Here is a 19,777-nt window from a genome sequence, read left to right as displayed (position 1 = left end):
TCACTCTCTACCTGTCCTCCATGTGTAGTGTGGGGTCTGTCACTCTCTACCTGTCCTCCATGTGTAGTGTAGGAGGTCTGTCACTCTCTACCTGTCCTCCATGTGTAGTGTGAGGTCTGTCACTCTCTACCTGTCCTCCATGTGTAGTGTGGGGTCTGTCGCTCTCTACCTGTCCTCCATGTGTAGTGTGGGGTCTGTCGCTCTCTACCTGTCCTCCATGTGTAGTGTAGGAGGTCTGTCACTCTCTACCTGTCCTACATGTGTAGTGTAGGAGGTCTGTCACTCTCTACCTGTCCTCCATGTGTAGTGTGAGGTCTGTCACTCTCTACCTGTCCTCCATGTGTAGTGTGGGGTCTGTCGCTCTCTACCTGTCCTCCATGTGTAGTGTGGGGTCTGTCGCTCTCTACCTGTTTTCCATGTGTAGTGTGGGGTCTGTCACTCTCTACCTGTCCTCCATGTGTAGTGCGGGGTCTGTCACTCTCTACCTGTCCTCCATGTGTAGTGTGGGGTCTGTCACTCTCTACCTGTCCTCCATGTGTAGTGTGGGGTCTGTCGCTCTCTACCTGTCCTCCATGTGTAGTGTGCGGTCTGTCGCTCTCTACTTGTCCTCCATGTGTAGTGTGAGGTCTGTCACTCTCTACCTGTCCTCCATGTGTAGTGTGGGGTCTGTCACTCTCTACCTGTCCTCCATGTGTAGTATGGGGTCTGTCACTCTCTACCTGTCCTCCATGTGTAGTGTGGGGTCTGTCACTCTCTACCTGTCCATGTGTAGTATGGGGTCTGTCACTCTCTACCTGTCCTCCATGTGTAGTATGGGGTCTGTCACTCTCTACCTGTCCTCCATGTGTAGTGTGGGGTCTGTCACTCTCTACCTGTCCTCCATGTGTAGTGTGGGGTCTGTCACTCTCTACCTTTCCTCCATGTGTAGTGTGGGGTCTGTCACTCTCTACCTGTCCTCCATGTGTAGTATGGGGTCTGTCGCTCTCTACCTGTCCTCCATGTGTAGTGTAGGAGGTCTGTCGCTCTCTACCTGTCCTCCATGTGTAGTGTGAGGTCTGTCACTCTCTACCTGTCCTCCATGTGTAGTGCGGGGTCTGTCGCTCTCTACCTGTCCTCCATGTGTAGTGTAGGAGGTCTGTCGCTCTCTACCTGTCCTCCATGTGTAGTGTGAGGTCTGTCGCTCTCTACCTGTCCTCCATGTGTAGTGTGGGGTCTGTCACTCTCTACCTGTCCTCCATGTGTAGTGTGGGGTCTGTCACTCTCTACCTGTCCTACATGTGTAGTATGGGGTCTGTCACTCTCTACCTGTCCTCCATGTGTAGTGTGGGGTCTGTCACTCTCTACCTGTCCTCCATGTGTAGTATGGGGTCTGTCACTCTCTACCTGTCCTCCATGTGTAGTGTGGGGTCTGTCACTCTCTACCTGTCCTCCATGTGTAGTGTGGGGTCTGTCACTCTCTACCTGTCCTCCATGTGTAGTGTGGGGTCTGTCACTCTCTACCTGTCCTCCATGTGTAGTGTAGGAGGTCTGTCACTCTCTACCTGTCCTCCATGTGTAGTGTGGGGTCTGTCACTCTCTACCTGTCCTCCATGTGTAGTGTGAGGTCTGTCGCTCTCTACCTGTCCTCCATGTGTAGTGTAGGAGGTCTGTCGCTCTCTACCTGTCCTACATGTGTAGTGTAGGAGGTCTGTCACTCTCTACCTGTCCTCCATGTGTAGTGTAGGAGGTCTGTCACTCTCTACCTGTCCTCCATGTGTAGTGTGAGGTCTGTCGCTCTCTACCTGTCCTCCATGTGTAGTGTAGGAGGTCTGTCGCTCTCTACCTGTCCTCCATGTGTAGTGCGGGGTCTGTCACTCTCTACCTGTCCTCCATGTGTAGTGTGAGGTCTATCGCTCTCTACCTGTCCTCTATGGGTAGTGTGAGGTCTGTCACTCTCTACCTCTCCTCCATGTGTAGTGCGGGGTCTGTCACTCTTGAATAAATCCCGTAGGTGGCACTAGAGTTAAAGTCGTCTTCCTCTCTGAAGCTGCTGCATGATTTCTAGTAAATCTCCAGCTTTCATTTTCGCATCATCAGTTTCTCACGTTTGCTTACCCTCTGCCCAGTAACTGCTGATCAGCTTGAGATTAATTTTCCTATTTGACGAAGGTGTACCTCCCGTCCAATCAGAGCTGAGCTTCGCCCTCAGTGCACAGTGCTGTCATTCTTTTACATTGTTTCCTTCTTCCTTTAGTTCTTTTATACATTTTCTATCTACTAGCTAACATGGCAAAAAGATATATTTTTTTTCTTGGCTGACTCTTCTGTTCTGGTCCTCAGGATCCCCCATATATCGGGAGGAGGAAGATGTTCCCCATCATTGCGCTTCTCCTCCAGGTGTCTGCGGTGTGTTCCGGTGAGTCTGGAGCTGATCAGTGATTGCTCCTTATATTATATGATTATTACCACTTCTCTCTCTTGTATGTTGTGTTGTTATTGTAGTTTATGTGTGTTGTTGTTGTTGTTATAATATTTATTATTAATATTGTAAATAAATATAAATATTATTATTATTATTATTATAATAATTCCCTAATAATTATAATATTCCCTATGGCTAAATAGAGCTGTAAGGGAAGCAATAAAAGAAAAACAGAAAGCCTTAAAAGAATTAAAGAGGGTAGGTAGTGATGAGGCATTATATAATTTATAGAAAATTAAATAAAATATGTAAAAAGCAAATTAAGTTAGCTAAGTTTGAGACAGAGAGACTCATTGCGAGAGAAAGTAAAAATAATCCTAAAATATTCTTTAACTACATAAACAGTAAAAAACTGAAAAGCGATAGTGTTGGCCCCCTTAAAAATAGTCTTGGTGAAATGGTGGAAGGGGATGAGGGTAAAGCCAACCTGCTGAATGACTTTTTTTCTACGGTTTTTATACAAGAAAATGCCATGGCAGATGACATGACCAGTGATGCCATAAATTCACCCTTGAATATTACCTGCTTAACCCAGCAGGAAGTACGCCGCCGCCTCGAAATCACTAAGGTTGACAAATCTCCGGGCCCGGATGGCATACACCCCAGAGTACTACAGGAATTGAGTTCTGTGATAGATAGACCATTATTTTTAATCTTCTCAGATTCCTTAATAACAGGGTCGGTACCGCAGGACTGGCGCATAGCAAATGTGGTGCCAATATTCAAAAAGGGGACAAAAACTGATCCGGGAAATTATAGGCCGGTAAGTTTAACCTCTACGGTTGGTAAAATCCTTGAGGGTTTCTTGAGAGATGCTATACTGGAGTATCTCAAGAAAAATAACCTTATGACAGAGGATCAACATGGGTTTATGAGGGATCGATCCTGTCAAACTAATAGATCAGCTTCTATGAAGAGGTAAGTTCAAGTCTGGACCAGGGAAATGCAGTGGATGTTGTGTATATGGACTTTTCAAAAGCTTTTGATACGGTGCCACACAAAAGGTTGGTACATAAAATGAGAATAATGGGGATAGGGGAAAATATGTGTAACTGGGTTAAAAACTGGCTCAGTGATAGGAAACAAAGGGTGGTTATTAATGGTACGTACTCGGACTGGGTCTCAGTTCATAGTGGGGTACCACAGGGGTCAGTATTGGGCCCGCTTCTTTTCAACATATTTATTAATGACCTTGTTGGGGGCATGCGGAGTAGAATTTCAATATTTGCAGATGATACTAAACTCTGCAGGGTAATCAATACAGAGGAGGATAATTTTATATTACAGGGAGATTTATGTAAATTGGAGGATTGGGCTGAGAAGTGGCAATTGAAGTTTAATGTAGATAAATGTAAGGTCATGCACTTGGGTAGAGGAAATAACATTTATGATTATGTACTTAATTGTAGAACACTGGGTAAAACAGACACAGAGAAAGACTTGGGTGTATGGGGGGATGGTAAACTTCACTTTAGTGGCCAGTGTCAGGCAGCTGCTGCCAGGGCTAATAAAATAATGGGATGTATTAAAAGAGGTATAAGTGTTCATGAAAAAAATATAGTTCTACCTCTGTACAAGTCACTAGTGCGACCGCACTTATATACTGTGTACAATTCTGGTCACCGATATATAAGAAGGACATAGCTGAACTGGAGAGGGTGCAGAGAAGAGCGACCAAGATTATTAGAGGAATGGGGGGGCTGCAATACCAAGACAGGAAAAACGAAGGCTTAGGGGGGATCTAATCACAATGTATAAATATATGAGGGGACAGTACAGAGACCTTTCCAAAGATCTTTTTACACCTAGGCCTGCGACTGGAACACGGGGGCATCCGCTACGTCTTGAGGAAAGAAGGTTTAATCATAATCACAGACGAGGATTCTTTACTGTACGAGCAGTGAGACTATGGAGCTCTCTGCCGCATGATGTTGTAATGAGTGATTCACTACTAACATTTAAGCAGAGCCTGGACGCCTTTCTTGAAAAATGTAATATTACCAGTTATGTATATTAGATCTTATGACAGGGTATTGATCCAGGGAACTAGTCTGATTGCCGGATGTGGAGTCAGGAAGGATTTTTTTTCCCCATTGGAGCTTGTTTGCCACATTGGGATTTATTTTGCCTTACTCTGGATTAACATGTTAGGCTACGGGTTGAACTAGATGGACTGAGGGGTACTTTGCACACAACGACATCGCAAGCCGATGCTGCGATGCCAAGCAGGCGGCCAATAGGAGCGGAGGGGCGGAGATGAGCGGGATGTAAACATCCCGCCCACCTCCTTCCTTCCGCGTAGCCGACGGGAGCCGCGGTGACGCAGGTAGGAGATGTTCCTTGCTCCTGCGGCTTCACACACAGCGATGTGTGCTGCCACAGTAACGAGGAACAACATCGGTCCGTTGCGTAAGCGTAATTATGGAATTCGCCGACGCTACACTAATGATACGATTACGACGCTTTTGCGCTCGTTAATCGTATCATCTAAAATTTACACACTATGATGTCGAGAGCGACGCAGGAAGTGCGTCACTTTCGACATGACCCCACCGACATCGCACCTGCGATGTCGTAGTGTGCAAAGCCCGCCTTAGAGTCTCCCTTCAACCTTAAAAACTATGATACTATGATTATGTAACGGCCTTCATCTTGATCTTGAGCCATGGCGACTTGATGGATGATTCATAAATCCCCTAGAGAAGTTGCACATGTCATAGTGTTGAGATTGTCATTATTTGTCATTATTTCTGGAGTCTCATCTCCGGCTCCCGTGATCAGTGTGATCACCGTGTGACTGGATCCAGGATCCAGGAGACCCCGATGTATGTAACTAATATGTAGAACACGGGGGATTCACTGAGCAAAATGTGTCCAAAAACGAATAATGTGACGAGCAGCAAATGTGTTATGTGTTTATATAGAAGAAGAAGCGCTGCCGAGAGGAGACATAAGATGTGTGAAATGTTCTATAAATAGGGCCAGTTTCTGTTTGTCCATCAGCCATGAGGGGCCAGGAGAAAAATGAGTGTAACCGGCCGAGCGAGCCGCCAAATATCCCACATGTGCCCTATTCTCTGCCAGATCTCGTCATGTATCTGATTATAAATGTCCATGGATGGATCACACGTCATCCCCTGCTGTATCCTCCTCACATTAGTGATGGGCAGTCCGTCTCTTTTTGGTGAGCTGGTTCCCATGGCTCCGCTCACCAAAAAGAGCCGGCTCATTCGGATCGTTCTCGGCTCCCTTTTAAATATGTGTTCACCCCAGGTGAACACATATTTAAGATTATAGTAGTGCAGTTGAAACCACGCCCACCCGTGGCTAAACCCCACCCACTTACAAGGGACCAATTAGATTGTTGAGTGAACGGGCTCTAAGCGGCGGTATGAGCCATTAAGAGAATTTAGTGGCTCTCACTGAGGATCCGGCTCATGTCAGTCACAGCAGCGAGCTGGATCTTTGTGTCGGTTTGTTCGCGACAGATGTCGCGGGCGGAGGAGGGGACGCTGCGCTCACCCACTGCTCGGGTCTGGCTGCTGCTGCTGCTGCTTGGTGGTGGCTCGAGCGGTGGGCCGGATCCCGGGGACTCGAGCGGCGTTCCTCGCCCGTGAGTGAAAAGGGGATTGGTTTTGGGGATTGATTGTCCGTGACGCCACCCACGGTTGTGGTGATATTGGTGACACCACCGCTGCTCTGGACGGGGATCCCGGGAGCGATGACAGGGAGCAGCTTGGATGTTGGTTCTTCCCTCCGTGGGTAGGGGATTGATTGTCCCGGGGCCCGGTGAGGGGTAGGGATGTTTGGCAGGCGGGCTACAGGGCCTGGTGAGGTGCAGGGTCGCGGGGGCAGCGCTGTGCCGCACGGCACGGTGGTACTCACTCAGCCAGTAACGAATACACAGTGTCCGGTAAAACAAACGGCTGGATGGACGGGTCCCACAGACGGCTGCGGTGTTTCTCCTCCCGGCAGGTTGATGGTGACTGCCTTTCCCTGCACCTGTGTAGTGTGTACGGTTCTAATGGGTTCCCACCGGTAACCCGCTCCCCAGCTTGAATGGGTGCTGAAGGAGCCCCTTTTTGCCCGCAGGCTCTGGCCCTGGGAACTGTAGCCTTGGCGGTGGCTGTATTTCCCTTTCACGGTTTGAGCTGTCGCCTTCAATCGGGTCTTGGCTGCTGGGAAACCCCGGAGGTTCCCTTCGCTAACGGATTTGACAACTTCAACGGCGACTCCTAGCCTTGTCGGGGTCCGTAAGCCCTGCCGGATGGTGCTGGCTTCTCTTTGTTCACCGGTCCGGTACCGCCGGGCCACCGCCCGTCCACGGTCCTTACCGCTCACTCTAATCGGCCTCTCCTGCAGACGGCCACCACCGTCTGCCAACCTTGCTGTACCGTCCGGGCCACACACCCGGACCGCTTTCTGTCTGCTCCACTACCACTTCACTTCCTTTCACTTCAAACTCCAACTCTCAACTACCCTCCTCCTTTTCCCGCCTCCAGGACTGTGAACTCCTCGGTGGGCGGGACCAACCGCCTGGCCCACCCCCTGGTGTGGACATCAGCCCCTGGAGGAAGGCAACAAGGATTTTATGTTTGGCTTTGGTGTGCCTAACCGGGGTGTGGGGTGTGTTGGTGTAGTTACTGTGACGACCTGGCTTGTCCAGGGCGCCACACAGAAACATCACTACCCCACATCTTATCACATCAGTCATCGCTCTCCACCAAGTACACGACCTCGTGACTGCGCAGGACGAGTATGTTCTCCAGGAAGCACAGGCAGGTGCAGATCAAAAATATCATCCACAGATTTCTTTTAAATATTGTACAACTACATTACCAGAAACAGCCAAAAGAAAAAATGTGGAGTAAAAGAGGTTCTACAGCAGCTGCGGACTATATAAGCTGTAATCTATTGCCTTCTGTAAAGATACGAGCAGAGGGGGGCGTACATTACACCCCATACAGAGGGAGGCGTACATTATACCCTATACAGAGGGGGGCGTACATTACATCCCATACAGATGGGGGCATACATTTATACCCCGTACAGAAGGGGGTGTACATTACACTGCTCCTCTGTATAATATACACACACACACACACACACACACACACACGTGGCTCCTCTGTATAATATATCCCCAAACACACTCCTCCACTGTATATCCTCCACACACTAATCCTCTGTAAAATATTCCCCCCACACACATTGTTCCTCTGTATAATATTCCCCACACACACACTGCTTTTCTGTATAATATCACCCCACACACACTGCTCCTCTGTATAATATCCCCCACACGCAATGCTCCTCTGTATAATATCCCCCATGCACTGCTCCTCTGTATAATATCCCCCACACACTGCTCCTCTGTATAATATCCCCCACACGCAATGCTCCTCTGTATAATATCCCCCATGCACTGCTCCTCTGTATAATATCCCCCACACACTGCCCCTCTGTATACTATCCTCCACATAAGCTGCCCCTCTATATATTATCCCCCACAGAAGCTACCCCTCTTTACATACATCCTCCTACACACACTGCTCCTCTGTATATTGGCCCCCATACACATACACACTACCCCTATGTGTAATATTCTCCTGTTATATATGTTCCCCTCCTGGGCCCATCCTGGTATATGTGGCCCTTCCTGGTATGTGTATCCCCCTACTGGGCTCTGTCCTCTAACTGTATAATATCCCCCACACATTGCCTCTCTGTATAATATCTCTCCCACAAACACTGCTCCTCTGTATAATATCCACCCACAAACACTGCTCCTCTGTATAATATCTGTGTTATCTGCATGCGTGAACAGCGCTCTCTGCAAGCCACTAGTGTGCAGTTTTATCATCTCGCAATCTCCCCCCTCCATTCCATGGAGGTGTGTGTGTGATTTGGTCCTCCTGCACCTGTGATGCTTCCACTTTAGTGGGGGTTTAGCTGTATCCTGGTAGAGTACTAGTTTTTGGCATGGGCGATGTACACACTGCAGCCCATATTGCTGTAAGTAATACTTAATTTTTGGAGGATATTTTCCTCTTTTTGTTGCTATGTTTATATTCTGTATAATATCCCCCTACACACTGATCCTAATAAGAATAATAATTTATTAATAAAAAAATCATTATATAATGCCAGCATATTCCGTAGCGCTTTAAAATTCAGGCGGTTCATATACAAACAAGTAACAGTTATAGAAAATACAATAATTAGAGCAAAAATGACAACCCTGCTCATGAAAGCTTACATCTACACTGAGATGGGGGGGGACGACAAGGTACAAGTGTTTATTTACAATGACCATCCAGCCATCTCATAGAAATGGGGGATAGATAAAGGCTGCCTGAACTAGTCATCCAATCTTTGAGATGCTTCCGGCATTAGGCAACCCTAAAAAAGATGTGTTTTTAGGTAGCGTCTGAAGCTGAGTAAGTTGTGATTCATCCAAGTTTCTTGAGGTTAAGCATTCCAGAGGATTAGTGCAGCTCGGGAGAAGTCTTGGATCCGGGAGTGGGAGGTTCGGATTAGTGTGGATGTTAGTCGAACGTCGTTTGCAGAGCATAGAGAATGGATAGGTTGATAGACAGAGAGGAGGGTGGAGATGTAGGGGGGGTGGGCGCACTGTGGAGAGCTTTGTGGTGATAGACAGGGATGAGGGTGAAGATGTAGGGGGTGCCGCACTGTGGAGAGCTTTGTGGTGATAGACAGGGATGAGGGTGAAGATGTAGGGGGGAGCCGCACTGTGGAGAGCTTTGTGGGTGAGAACAAACAATTTGAATTGGATCCTGTGATATATGGGCAGCCAGTGCCATGACTGGCACAGAGAGGAAGAATCTGAGTAATGGTTAGCCAGATAGGTGACCCTGGCTGCAGCATTAAGGATGCCCTGTAGAGGTGAGAGTCTAGTTAGGGGAAGACCAATTAATAGAGAATTGCAGTAGTCAAGGCAGGAGTGGATCAGGGCCACGGTGAGGGTTTTGTAGTTTCCATGGTGAGAAAGGGGAGGATTCTAGAGATGTTCTTGAGGTACAAGTGACAGGAGTGGGCAAGAGATTGTATGTGTGACGCCCTGGGCAAGCCAGGGGTCACAGGTCATAACACCACCACACCCTACACCCCGGATAGGTACACCAAAGCTACACAAAAATCCTTGTTGCCTTCCTCCAGGGGCTGATGTCCACACCAGGTGGTGGGCCAGGCGGTTGGCTCCGCCCACCAAGGAGTTCACAGCCTTGGAGGTGGGAAAACCAGGCAGAAGAGTTTAGAGAGAGATAGAGAGTGGAAATGAAGGAGTAAACAGTGAAGTGGTAGAGGAGCAAGAGAGGAAGGAGAAGGAGGACAGTGAGAGTAGTGAAGAGAAAGTGACAGTTGAGAAAGCCTGAAGTTGGTCCGGGTGTGTGCCCCGGACTGAGAACAGCAAGGTCAGCAGACGGCGGTGACCGTCTGCAGGAGAGGCTGATCGGAGGTTGCCGAAAGGACCGTGGACGGGTGGTGGCCCGGCGGTACCGGAGCGGTATACGAAGAGAAGCCAGCACCATTGGCAGGGGCCATTCGGATCCCGGCAAGGCTAGGAGTCGCCGTGAATTTGCCAAATCCGTCAGTGAAGGGGACCTCTGGGTCTCCCAATAACCAAGTCCCGATTGAAGGCAACAGTCCGACCATTAGAGAGAGACACCGCCACCGCCAAGGCACCAGTTTCTCAGGGCCAGCGCCTGCGGGCAAAGAGGGGCTCCTCCGGCACATATCCAAGCCGGGGAGCGGGTTACCGGTGGGAACCCATCGCTACCAACATAGACTTAGGTGCAGGAAAAGGGACCGTCACCGTCAACTACCGGGGAAAAGCAACAGCAGCCGTCCGTGGGAACCGTCTTTCCAGCCGTGTGTTTTACCGAGAACTGTGTCACCGTCTCAGGCTGAGTGAGTACCACAGTGCCGTGAGGCACAGCGCTGCCCCCGCGTCCCTGCACCCCACCAAGCCCTGCACCGGCCCCGCCGTCCCTCATCCTCCAACTCATCACTGGGCCCCGGGACAACCACCCCCTACCCACGGAGGGGAGAACTAACAACTTTGCTGCTCCCTGTCATCGCTCCCGGGATCCCCATACAGAGCAGCGGTGGTGTCTACACAATCACCACAACCGTGGGTGGCGTCACGGACAATAAACTATCCCAAAAACCAAACCCCTTTCACTCACGGGCGAGGCGCGCCGCTCGAGTCCCCGGGATCCGGCCCATCGCTCGAGCTACCGAGCAGCAGCAGGCCGCAGCAGCAGCCGGACCTGAGCAGTGGGAGAGCGCAGCGTCCCCTCCTCCGCCCGCGACATATGTAGGAGGTGAAGGAGAGATCAGTGTCAAGTATACCACTCAAACAGCGTGCCTGAGGCCTAGGAGTTATCGTTGTGCCACACACAGAGAGGGAGATGTCAGGTTTAGAGAGGTTGGGAGATGGAGGGAATAGAAGTAGTTCAGTTTTGGAAAGTTTCAGATATAGAGCAGACAGGATGTTGGAAACTGCGGACAGACAGTCACTGGTGTTCTGTAGTACAGCGGGGGTGAGGTCAGGGTATAGTTGTGTGTCATCAGTATAAAGATAGTACTGGAAGCCAAATCTACTCATGGTGGGTCCAATTGGGGCAGTGTAGAGGGAGAAAAGAAGAGGGCCAAGGACTGAGCCTTGAGGCACCCCAACAGTAAGAGGAAGAGGAGAAGATGTGGAGCCAGCAATTGATGCGCTGAGTGAGCAGCCAGAAAGATAGGAAGAGAACCAGGAGAACACAGTGTCCTTTAGGCCGATAGAATGGAGCATAGAGAGAAGGAGATGGTGGTCAACAGTGTCGAAGGCTGCAGAGAGGTCAAGAAGAATAAGTAGAGAGTAGTCACCATTGTGTTTTGCTGTCAGAAGGTCATTGGTCACTTTGACGAGGGCAGTTTCTGTTGAGTGTATGGGGCGGATGCCAGACTGTAATGGATATAGAAGAGAGTGAGTGGAGAGGTAGAGGGTGAGGCGGGAATAGACCATGTGCTCCAAGATTTTGGAAATGAAGGGGAGATTGGAGACTGGTCTGTAATTTGTGCAGGATGAGTCAAGAGAAGTTTTTTTTAATAATGGAGTAATGATAGAGTGTTTGAGGGAGGAGGCGACAATACCAGAAGAGAGAGAGAAAGATTGAAGATTTTAGTTAGGTGAGTAGTGACGTCTGGAGAGCAAGACTGAAGTAGAGGTGTGGGGAAGGAATCAGTAATGCAAGTGGTAGCACAAGAAGAAGAGAGGAGCTTGGAGACTTCCTCCTCTGTGGCGGGGTCAAATGTGCAAAGTGAGCTGGATGGGATGTGGGGAGGGATGGGAATAATGACGCTTAGTGGCTGGGAGCTGATCTCTTGATGGATGTTTTCCATTTTCTCTGTGAAGTATGAGGTTAGGTCATCAGCATGAAGGTCTATGATAGGGGTCTGTACTTTGGGACTGAGGAAGGAGTATAAGTTGTCGAAGAGCTTTTTTGGATTGTTGGAAAGTGCAGAGATAAGGGTGGTGAAGTAGGTCTGTTTGGTGAGATCAAGGGCAGAGTTGTAGGTTCTTAACATGAATTTGTAGTGGATGAAGTTTTCTGGTGTGCGGGTTTTCCTCCATAGGCATTCAGCGCTTCTAGAGCATCACTGGATGTCAAGTTTGGGATGTGAGCCAGGGCTGTTTTTACTCTGTGTTTGGAGGTTCTGAGGGTGAGGGGCGCTACTTGGTCTAGGGTACTTCTGAGTGTGTCATTGTAGTGGTTTACAGCCAGATCAGGACAGGAAAGAGGGGAGATGAGGCGAAAGTGATGAGTGTAGAGAGTCTTTAAGTGTCTGAGGGTCAATGGCCTGTACATTTCTGAATGTGAGATACAGTGCTGGCCAAAAGTATTGGCACCCCTGCAATTCTGTCAGAGAATACTCAGTTTCTTCCTGAAAATGATTGCAATCACAAATTCTTTGGTATTATTATCTTCATTTATTTTGCTTGCAATGAAAAAACACAAAAGAGAATGAAACAAAAATCAAATCATTGATCATTTCACACAAAACTCCAAAAATGGGCCAGACAAAAGTATTGGCACCCTTAGCCTAATAATTGGTTGCACAACCTTTAGCCAAAATAACTGCGAACAACCGCTTCCGGTAACCATCAATGAGTTTCTTACAATGCTCTGCAGGAATTTTAGACCATTCTTCTTTGGCAAACTGCTCCAGGTCCCTGACATTTGAAGGGGGCCTTCTCCAAACTGCCATTTTGAGATCTCTCCACAGGTGTTCTATGGGGTTCAGGTCTGGACTCATTGCTGGCCACTTTAGTAGTCTCTGGTGCTTTCTCTCAAACCATTTTCTAGTGCTTTTTGAAGTGTGTTTTGGGTCATTGTCCTGCTGGAAAACCCATGACCTCTGAGAGAGACCCAGCTTTCTCGCACTGGGCCCTACATTATGCTGCAAATTTTGTTGGTAGTCTTCAGACTTCATAATGCCATGCACACGGTCAAGCAGTCCAGTGCCAGAGGCAGCAAAGCAACCCCAAAACATCAGGGAACCTCTGCCATGTTTGACGTAGGGACCGTGTTATTTTCTTTGAATGCCTCTTTTTTTTTTCCTGTAGACTCTACGTTGATGGCTTTTCCCAAAAAGCTCTACTTTTGTCTCATCTGACCAGAGAACATTCTTTCAAAATGTTTTAGACTTTCTCAGGTACGTTTTGGCAAACTCCAGCCTGACTTTGTTATGTCTCGGGGTAAGAAGTGGGGTCTTCCTGGGTATCCTACCATACAGTCCCTTTTCATTCAGATGCCGACGGATAGTACGGGTTGACACTGTTGTACCCTCGCACTGCAGGGCAGCTTGAACTTGTTTGGATGTTAGTCGAGGTTCTTTATCCACCATCCGCACAATCTTGCGTTGAAATCTCTCGTCAATTTTTCTTTTCCTTCCACATCTAGGGAGGTTAGCCACAGTGCCATGGGCTTTACACTTCTTGATGACACAGCGCACCGTAGACACAGGAACTTTCAGGTCTTTGTAGATGGACTTGTAGCCTTGAGATTGCTCATGCTTCCTCACAAGTTGGAGTCTCAAGTCCTCAGACAGTTCTTTGGTCTTCTTTCTTTTCTCCATGCTCAATGTGGTGCACACAAGGACACAGGACAGAGGTGGAGTAAACTTTAATCCATGTTAACTGGCTGCAAGTGTGATTTATTATTGCCAACACCTGTTAGGTGCCACAGGTAAGTTACAGGGGCTGTTATTACACAAATTACAGAAGCAGCACAGGATTTTTCAAACAGCGCCAATACTTTTGTCCACCGCCTTTTTTATGTTTGGTGTGGAATTATATCCAATTTGGCTTTATGGCAATTTTTTTTTCTTTTTGTTCATTGAAGTCAAATTAAATGAAGATAAATAATACCAAAGAATTAGTGATTGCAATCATTTTCAAGAAGAACCTGAGTATTCTCTGACAGAATTGCAGGGGTGCCAATACTTTTGGCCAGCACTGTAGGTGGGAGTGTGCTGGGGTGGGCAAGGGTTTGTGGGCTTGAAGGAGAGGATGTTGTGGTCAGAGCGAAAGGGGTGAGTGAGAGATTGAGTAGAGGTGGACAGAGACCAGGTCAGGGTGGTACCGTCTTCATGTGTCATGTGGATGAGAGCAGTGAGAGGCCAAGGGAGGTGGTTAGAGATAAAAGCTGGGATGCAAATGGGGAGGTCGGGCTGTTCATGAGAATGTTAGGCTAAGTTCACACAGGGCATCTTTTGCTACGTTTTTGGTGCGTTTTTGAGGTCACAAAGATGCACCAAAATGGATGTATTTCCTTCTCCCAGCAAAGTCTATGAGATTTCGATTTCGCTCTCCACACTGGGCATCTTTTGTTGACTGCGTTTTTGAAGATGCACCCAAGATGCAGCATGTCAATTCTTTTTGCATTTTTCCAGCACTTTTGAGCCCTTCCAATCAATAGATTTCACTTAAAAAATGCATTGCGAAAAACGTGACAAAAATTGCATTGCGTTTTTTAATGCGTTTTTGGTGCGTTTTTTGGGACTAAATGTCTGCATCTTTGTAAAAAAAAAAGAAGCCACATGAACATACCCTAAAAGTCTCCCAGTATAAGGGTTGGTAACTCTGAGGACATGAAGTGTGGCAGCCAGGCTGAAAAGTGGAACTGGGTGGGTGAGCCTGGGGGATGGTATATGGCCGCAACTCTGAGGGAGAGGGGATGGAAGTACCTGATGGTGTGGATTTCGAAAGATGGGAATGAGCGTAATGGAAAGTGCATTGTGGGTACACTAGTAAGGCTGCTTTCACACATCCGGCTGTAGCAGTGCAGCACAATTCGGCGCTCTGCTGAAAAAACGAAACCGTTTTTTTTTTGCCGCCGGTTTCGTTTTTTCCAGCATTGACTTGCATTGGCGCCGCATTGTGCCTCATGGGCTTGCGTTCCGTCCGTTTTTTGCCGCATGCGGCAGATTTAGCCGATGCGGCGGCCGGATGGAACGTTCCCTGGCACGTTTTCTCCGGCAAAAAAAACCCGCATCCGGCCGATGCGGCGCATTTTTCAATGCATCCCTATGGACGCCGGATTCGGCAAAAACCCGCATCCGGCCGCCGCATGCGGTTTTGTCCACTGCGCATGCTCACTAGCATGCCGCAAGTGGCAAAAACCGGACGGGCCGCATGTAAAAAACGTATGCAAAGATGCGGTGTTTTCACCGCATCCGTTGCATAGGTTTCACAGCCGGATTGAGCCACACGGCTCAAACCGGATGTGTGAAAGCAGCCTAAGCTGACTCCACCACCATGTCTGTTCTCAGGTCTTGGTGAATGGAAAAAGTGTAAGCCGCCATAAGAAATGGCAGCAGGGGAAACAGTGTTAGAATCCTGAATCCAAGTTTCAGTGAGGACTAGCAGATTGAGAGAGTTATTGAGAAAGAAGTTGTGGTTGTAAGGAAGCTTGTTACATATAGACCATGGATTCCAGAGAGCACAATTAAAAGAGGGAGATGAAGGTGTATAACTAACGTTAATAAGGTTAGCAGGGGTTCCATGAGAGGCGAGGGAGAGGGTAAAGTGGAGATGGGGTGGACCGGGATTACGAGAGATATCGCCTAAAAGAAGCAGCAGTAAAAGGAAAAAAGAGCAGATAGTTTTTGGAGTTGTGACATGGCTTATTCTGCAAGACCCTGGAGCATGAAGGACTGAGATTCTTTACAAAGGGGAAAAGAACATGCATAGGTGAGGGGAGGAGAGAGGGGCTGATGTGGATGAGTGGGAATGGAGGGAAGACAGGGCAGTGAAAGTGAATGGCAAAAGCACATAGGATGATTGAGATTGGAATAAAGGTCATAGTTGTAATAGAGGGTGTCAAAGAGTTTATTTGCCTCCTGCCCTGACTTACTGCCATTGAAATAACTGCCAGGCACTTAGCAGCAAGGGCACTTTGTATAAGACGGCACACGCATGCAGGCACCCCACACATATCTCTACCACACACTGCTCCTCTGTATAATTTCCCACCCACACATGCACACACACACTGCTCCTCTATGTAATATCCACCACACACACTGCTCCTGTGTATAATATCCTCCATACACACTGCTCCTCTGTATATCCCACATACTGCTCCTCTGCATAATATCCCCCCACAATGCTCCTCTGCATAATATCCCACCACACACATACACTGCTCCTCTGCATAATATCCCCCACACACACACTGCTCCTCTGTATAATATTCCCCCTACACATGTGAGCGTGCTGATATTGCTGATACTCCAGCTGCAGTGTCTCCTCATGTCCACGAAAGGGATGTCTGCTCGACCCTAAAGGAGGATTCTTTGAGAAGAAAAGAACAGGAAGTGTGGGAGAGAGATTGAGAGAGACACTGAAGTGTAATGGCTGCCTGTCCCTGCATTGGTCTCAAGTGCCTGGAGTATTTGAGACAGCCCTGTAATTGCTGTGTGAAGAAAAAGACACGCAGCTAAGTGCCTATGTTCATAGATTATTGCCAGGTAGAGGCAAAACTGTGATTGAAGCTGATCTACATCTGAGGCCTTCCTTTGAGACTGTGACTTGAGCCTGAGGAGTACTGTTCCTGTGATTGTCGGTGCCAGAGAGAACTGTCGGCCAGCGAAGCCCTGAATTGATCTGTCCCTGTGATTGGTGGTGCTATAGAGGACAGTTGCGGAGGCAGACGTGGAGCAGATACACCTTTGCCCGGAGACATTCCAGAATAAATATGTGTAACAGTGAGTCCTGAGCTCAGGCCTGGCCTATATCTTTTTGTTTTTGCGGACAAGTGTGCACACTGACTCAGTAGTGGTTTTGGCACTAAACCATGTCTAATATATATATATATATATATATATATATATATATATATATATATATATATATATGTATGTATGTATGTATGTATGTATATATATATATATATCTCATGCAGTGGTCACCGTTGCAATTCTGAATTTTACTGTTTGTGTATCTCTGCTAAACAAATAGAAAACTTATGGTACATTTTAATGTGATGTGGGTACAGCCATATGCAATCAAGTGAAAGCTTTGGGCCCACAACCAAGTCCATCTACAACATAGATCACAAGAGTTTTTAAAGGTACAAATATAAAATCAATTTTATTTATATAGAAAAGATAAAAGACAAAAAATAGTACAGAAAATATTGTGTGCTGAAAAATATCTGACCATGGCTGCTTTTCTGACTTCAGGGAGTGTAGATTGTGAACGGGTATGAGGTGGTGTACTTACAGCGTTATCTAAAGCTCACCCACTGCACTTTTGAAAGTTGTTTTCTTTGTAATTGTTTTCTTCCTAGGTGTGCTATGTAACCATGTAATATGTACATTGATTGTTTATATGTTTATGTATCGCAGATATTTTTCAGCACACAATATTTTCTGTACTATTTTTTGTCTTTTATCTTTTCTATATAAATAAAGTTGATTTTATATTTGTACCTTTAAAAACTCCTTATTCTATTGTGTATCTCTTCTAGCATATGTTTAACCTCGGGATACTTTCTTGTGTTGCTTATATGTGTGGGGGAACGGTGGGGAATTAGAGTTTCTGTTAAGATTGTTAATTGGTGTGCTGGACCAGGGACAGCTCCTTGATACACCCAGTGAATTACAACATCTAGTGCTTCCGGAAGTTCCTGGTTAAGTAAATGGTTCCTGCTGATTCCTGTCCCACTGGAATCGGTCTCTGGCCCAGCACGCTGATCCTAGTTTGGTAACTGGGTCATTGTACATTTATTGGTGTCTATATTCACCTTGCATATTGAGGTTCACCTCCTGTTTCCCTTACTGGGGTATAAATAGTTTGCAGTTAAACTTACTATATGGAGATAAGGTATGCACACCAGTGACTATGCAAGGGGAATACATGTAATAGCAGAAACTGCTGTGTGAGTCTCGTTCCTTGTTTCGTGACCCGCTGTATCCTAGAAGTAACCTCTTGTTACCACATTTTGGCGTGGTCAGCAGGATGCAGCATAGTCATGGACAAGAGCGAGGAGGGAAGCGGTCCCTCTGTATCAGCAGCACCACTGACGATAGTTACCGTAATCCTCCAGTTGTGGCTATGGCTCCTGTGGGATATGTCCCGGTGGGGGCGCTTTTACAACATCTGCCCAAGTATGACGGGAAAAACATGACGTTACCGGACTGGACAGAAAGGGTGCGGCGTGTCTTGAAAATGTATAATATAGTTCCCGAACTGAGGGCTGAGGTAGCATTGAATGCTTTAGAGGGAGATGCCAGATGGACTGTAGTGGTACGGCCAGAGTCAGAGAGGGACATGTTAGAGAAGGTTCTGAAATTGCTAGAAGGGAACCTTGGAGGCCGCTCCAGAGTGGCACAATTGCCTGCCCTCTTCTTTAATCACCCCCAGAGGGAGCATGAGTCCCTGATGCAGTACTCCACCGCCCTGCAAGAAACTCTGAATGAAGTGCGGCGCTTGGACCCTGAGGCCATGGGGGGCATTCCGGGATGTGGACCGGTGACTACGGGACCAGTTCATCAACGGCCTGGCCAACAGATTCCTCCGAGATAAATTACAGGAACTGGTCTGGTCCACGCCAAAAATGGCCTTTTAGAATGTCTATCGGGCCGCCATTGAGAGGGAGGAGATGTCTATGCCTGTGGCTGAGAGGGCCGTAGATAGTGCTCACACGGCTGGAAGCACGGGTCCCGCCCCTGACTCTGGGATCTTGACGGAACTGGTTCTAGCCCTGAGAGAGGAGCTGAGATCTGCGGTTCGAAGTCTCGAAGATCCAGAGTGGAGGGAGGCCACCTGCTGCGCCAGTTAGTTACACGCCCATCTAGGCATGAGAGTCACGTGGGGTAGCTGTGCCCGGGAGCCGCCATTACGCTAGACCTGTCTGCTGGAGATGTTACCAGCCAGGTCATCTTGCTTGCCACTGCCAGTCCAATGTCACCCCAGAGGGTGGCTTGTCGGCGTTAAACTACCAGCCACTGCTGTAGGAGGGCGAACGGCAGCGGCATCTTCCTCACAATGCCTTCAGGGAGAAAAATGTGATCTTTACTCCAGCAGTGTCATTTTGAAGGCCAGAGAGTGAAGTGCTTGGTAGATATGGGGTTGGAATGCACCATCATGCCCTGGGAGGTGTTTAAATGCTATTTTGGCCAGATGATGATTCCGGAAGATGGTCGAGTGATTCACCTTACTGCCGCTAACAATGGGCAACTGTCGGTGAAGGGGATTGTGTGGATGAGGCTGAGACTATTTGGCCAGGACATTGGTTGGAAAGGAGTAGTGCTGGTGGACCACCCTCCTTGCAGGGGGATGGATGTGACACTCAGAATGCATGTCTTGAAGGACTTGAATCATCGCTTGATCATGCTAGAGAGGTACCTCGGTACTGGCAGCGTGTCAGTACGCACCGACCCACGCAGAGAATGCTGCATCAGTTGGTGAAAAGCTGTGACCTACAGATAGGGGCTGGCTGGCACGTTGTGGCCAGGGGGGAAATCATAAGGCAGTGGCTCTCAAGTTGCGACAGCCCACCTATGGCCTGCTTATCTCTGGCCGCTGCATTAAAGCAGCAGTGGAAACAGTCTTTATGAACAGGCTGGTACATATATATGGGAACAGAACCGTGTTTACTGCAACAGGACCAAGATGCCTACATAGATACAAAAAGTGCAAGGCGCTTACTACAGAGATATGGGAGCAGGACCAAGCTTACTGCAGAGATAAGGGAGCAGAACTAAGCTTACTACAGAGATATGGGAACAGAACTATTCTTA

The 19,777-nt window shown here is 47.9% G+C and overlaps 1 protein-coding gene across 2 annotated transcripts in view; it reads left to right on the top strand.

The window, feature by feature from the left end:
* Positions 1-2,199: 2,199 nt before the first annotated feature.
* LOC142256625 (class I histocompatibility antigen, F10 alpha chain-like) overlaps positions 2,200-19,777 on the top strand; it is a 148,980-nt gene continuing 131,402 nt past the window's right edge. For both annotated transcript variants that reach the window (XM_075328419.1, XM_075328410.1), the window contains exon 1: positions 2,200-2,395. In XM_075328419.1, coding sequence (XP_075184534.1) covers positions 2,347-2,395 — 49 coding nt within the window. In that variant the 5' untranslated portion in view covers positions 2,200-2,346. The remainder of the gene's footprint in view (positions 2,396-19,777) is intronic.

Source organism: Anomaloglossus baeobatrachus, chromosome 1 (assembly GCF_048569485.1).
Source record: "Anomaloglossus baeobatrachus isolate aAnoBae1 chromosome 1, aAnoBae1.hap1, whole genome shotgun sequence".
Classification (NCBI taxonomy): domain Eukaryota; kingdom Metazoa; phylum Chordata; class Amphibia; order Anura; family Aromobatidae; genus Anomaloglossus; species Anomaloglossus baeobatrachus.
Note: the sequence above shows the minus strand (reverse complement) of the source record. Positions and strands in the feature narration are given on the sequence as shown.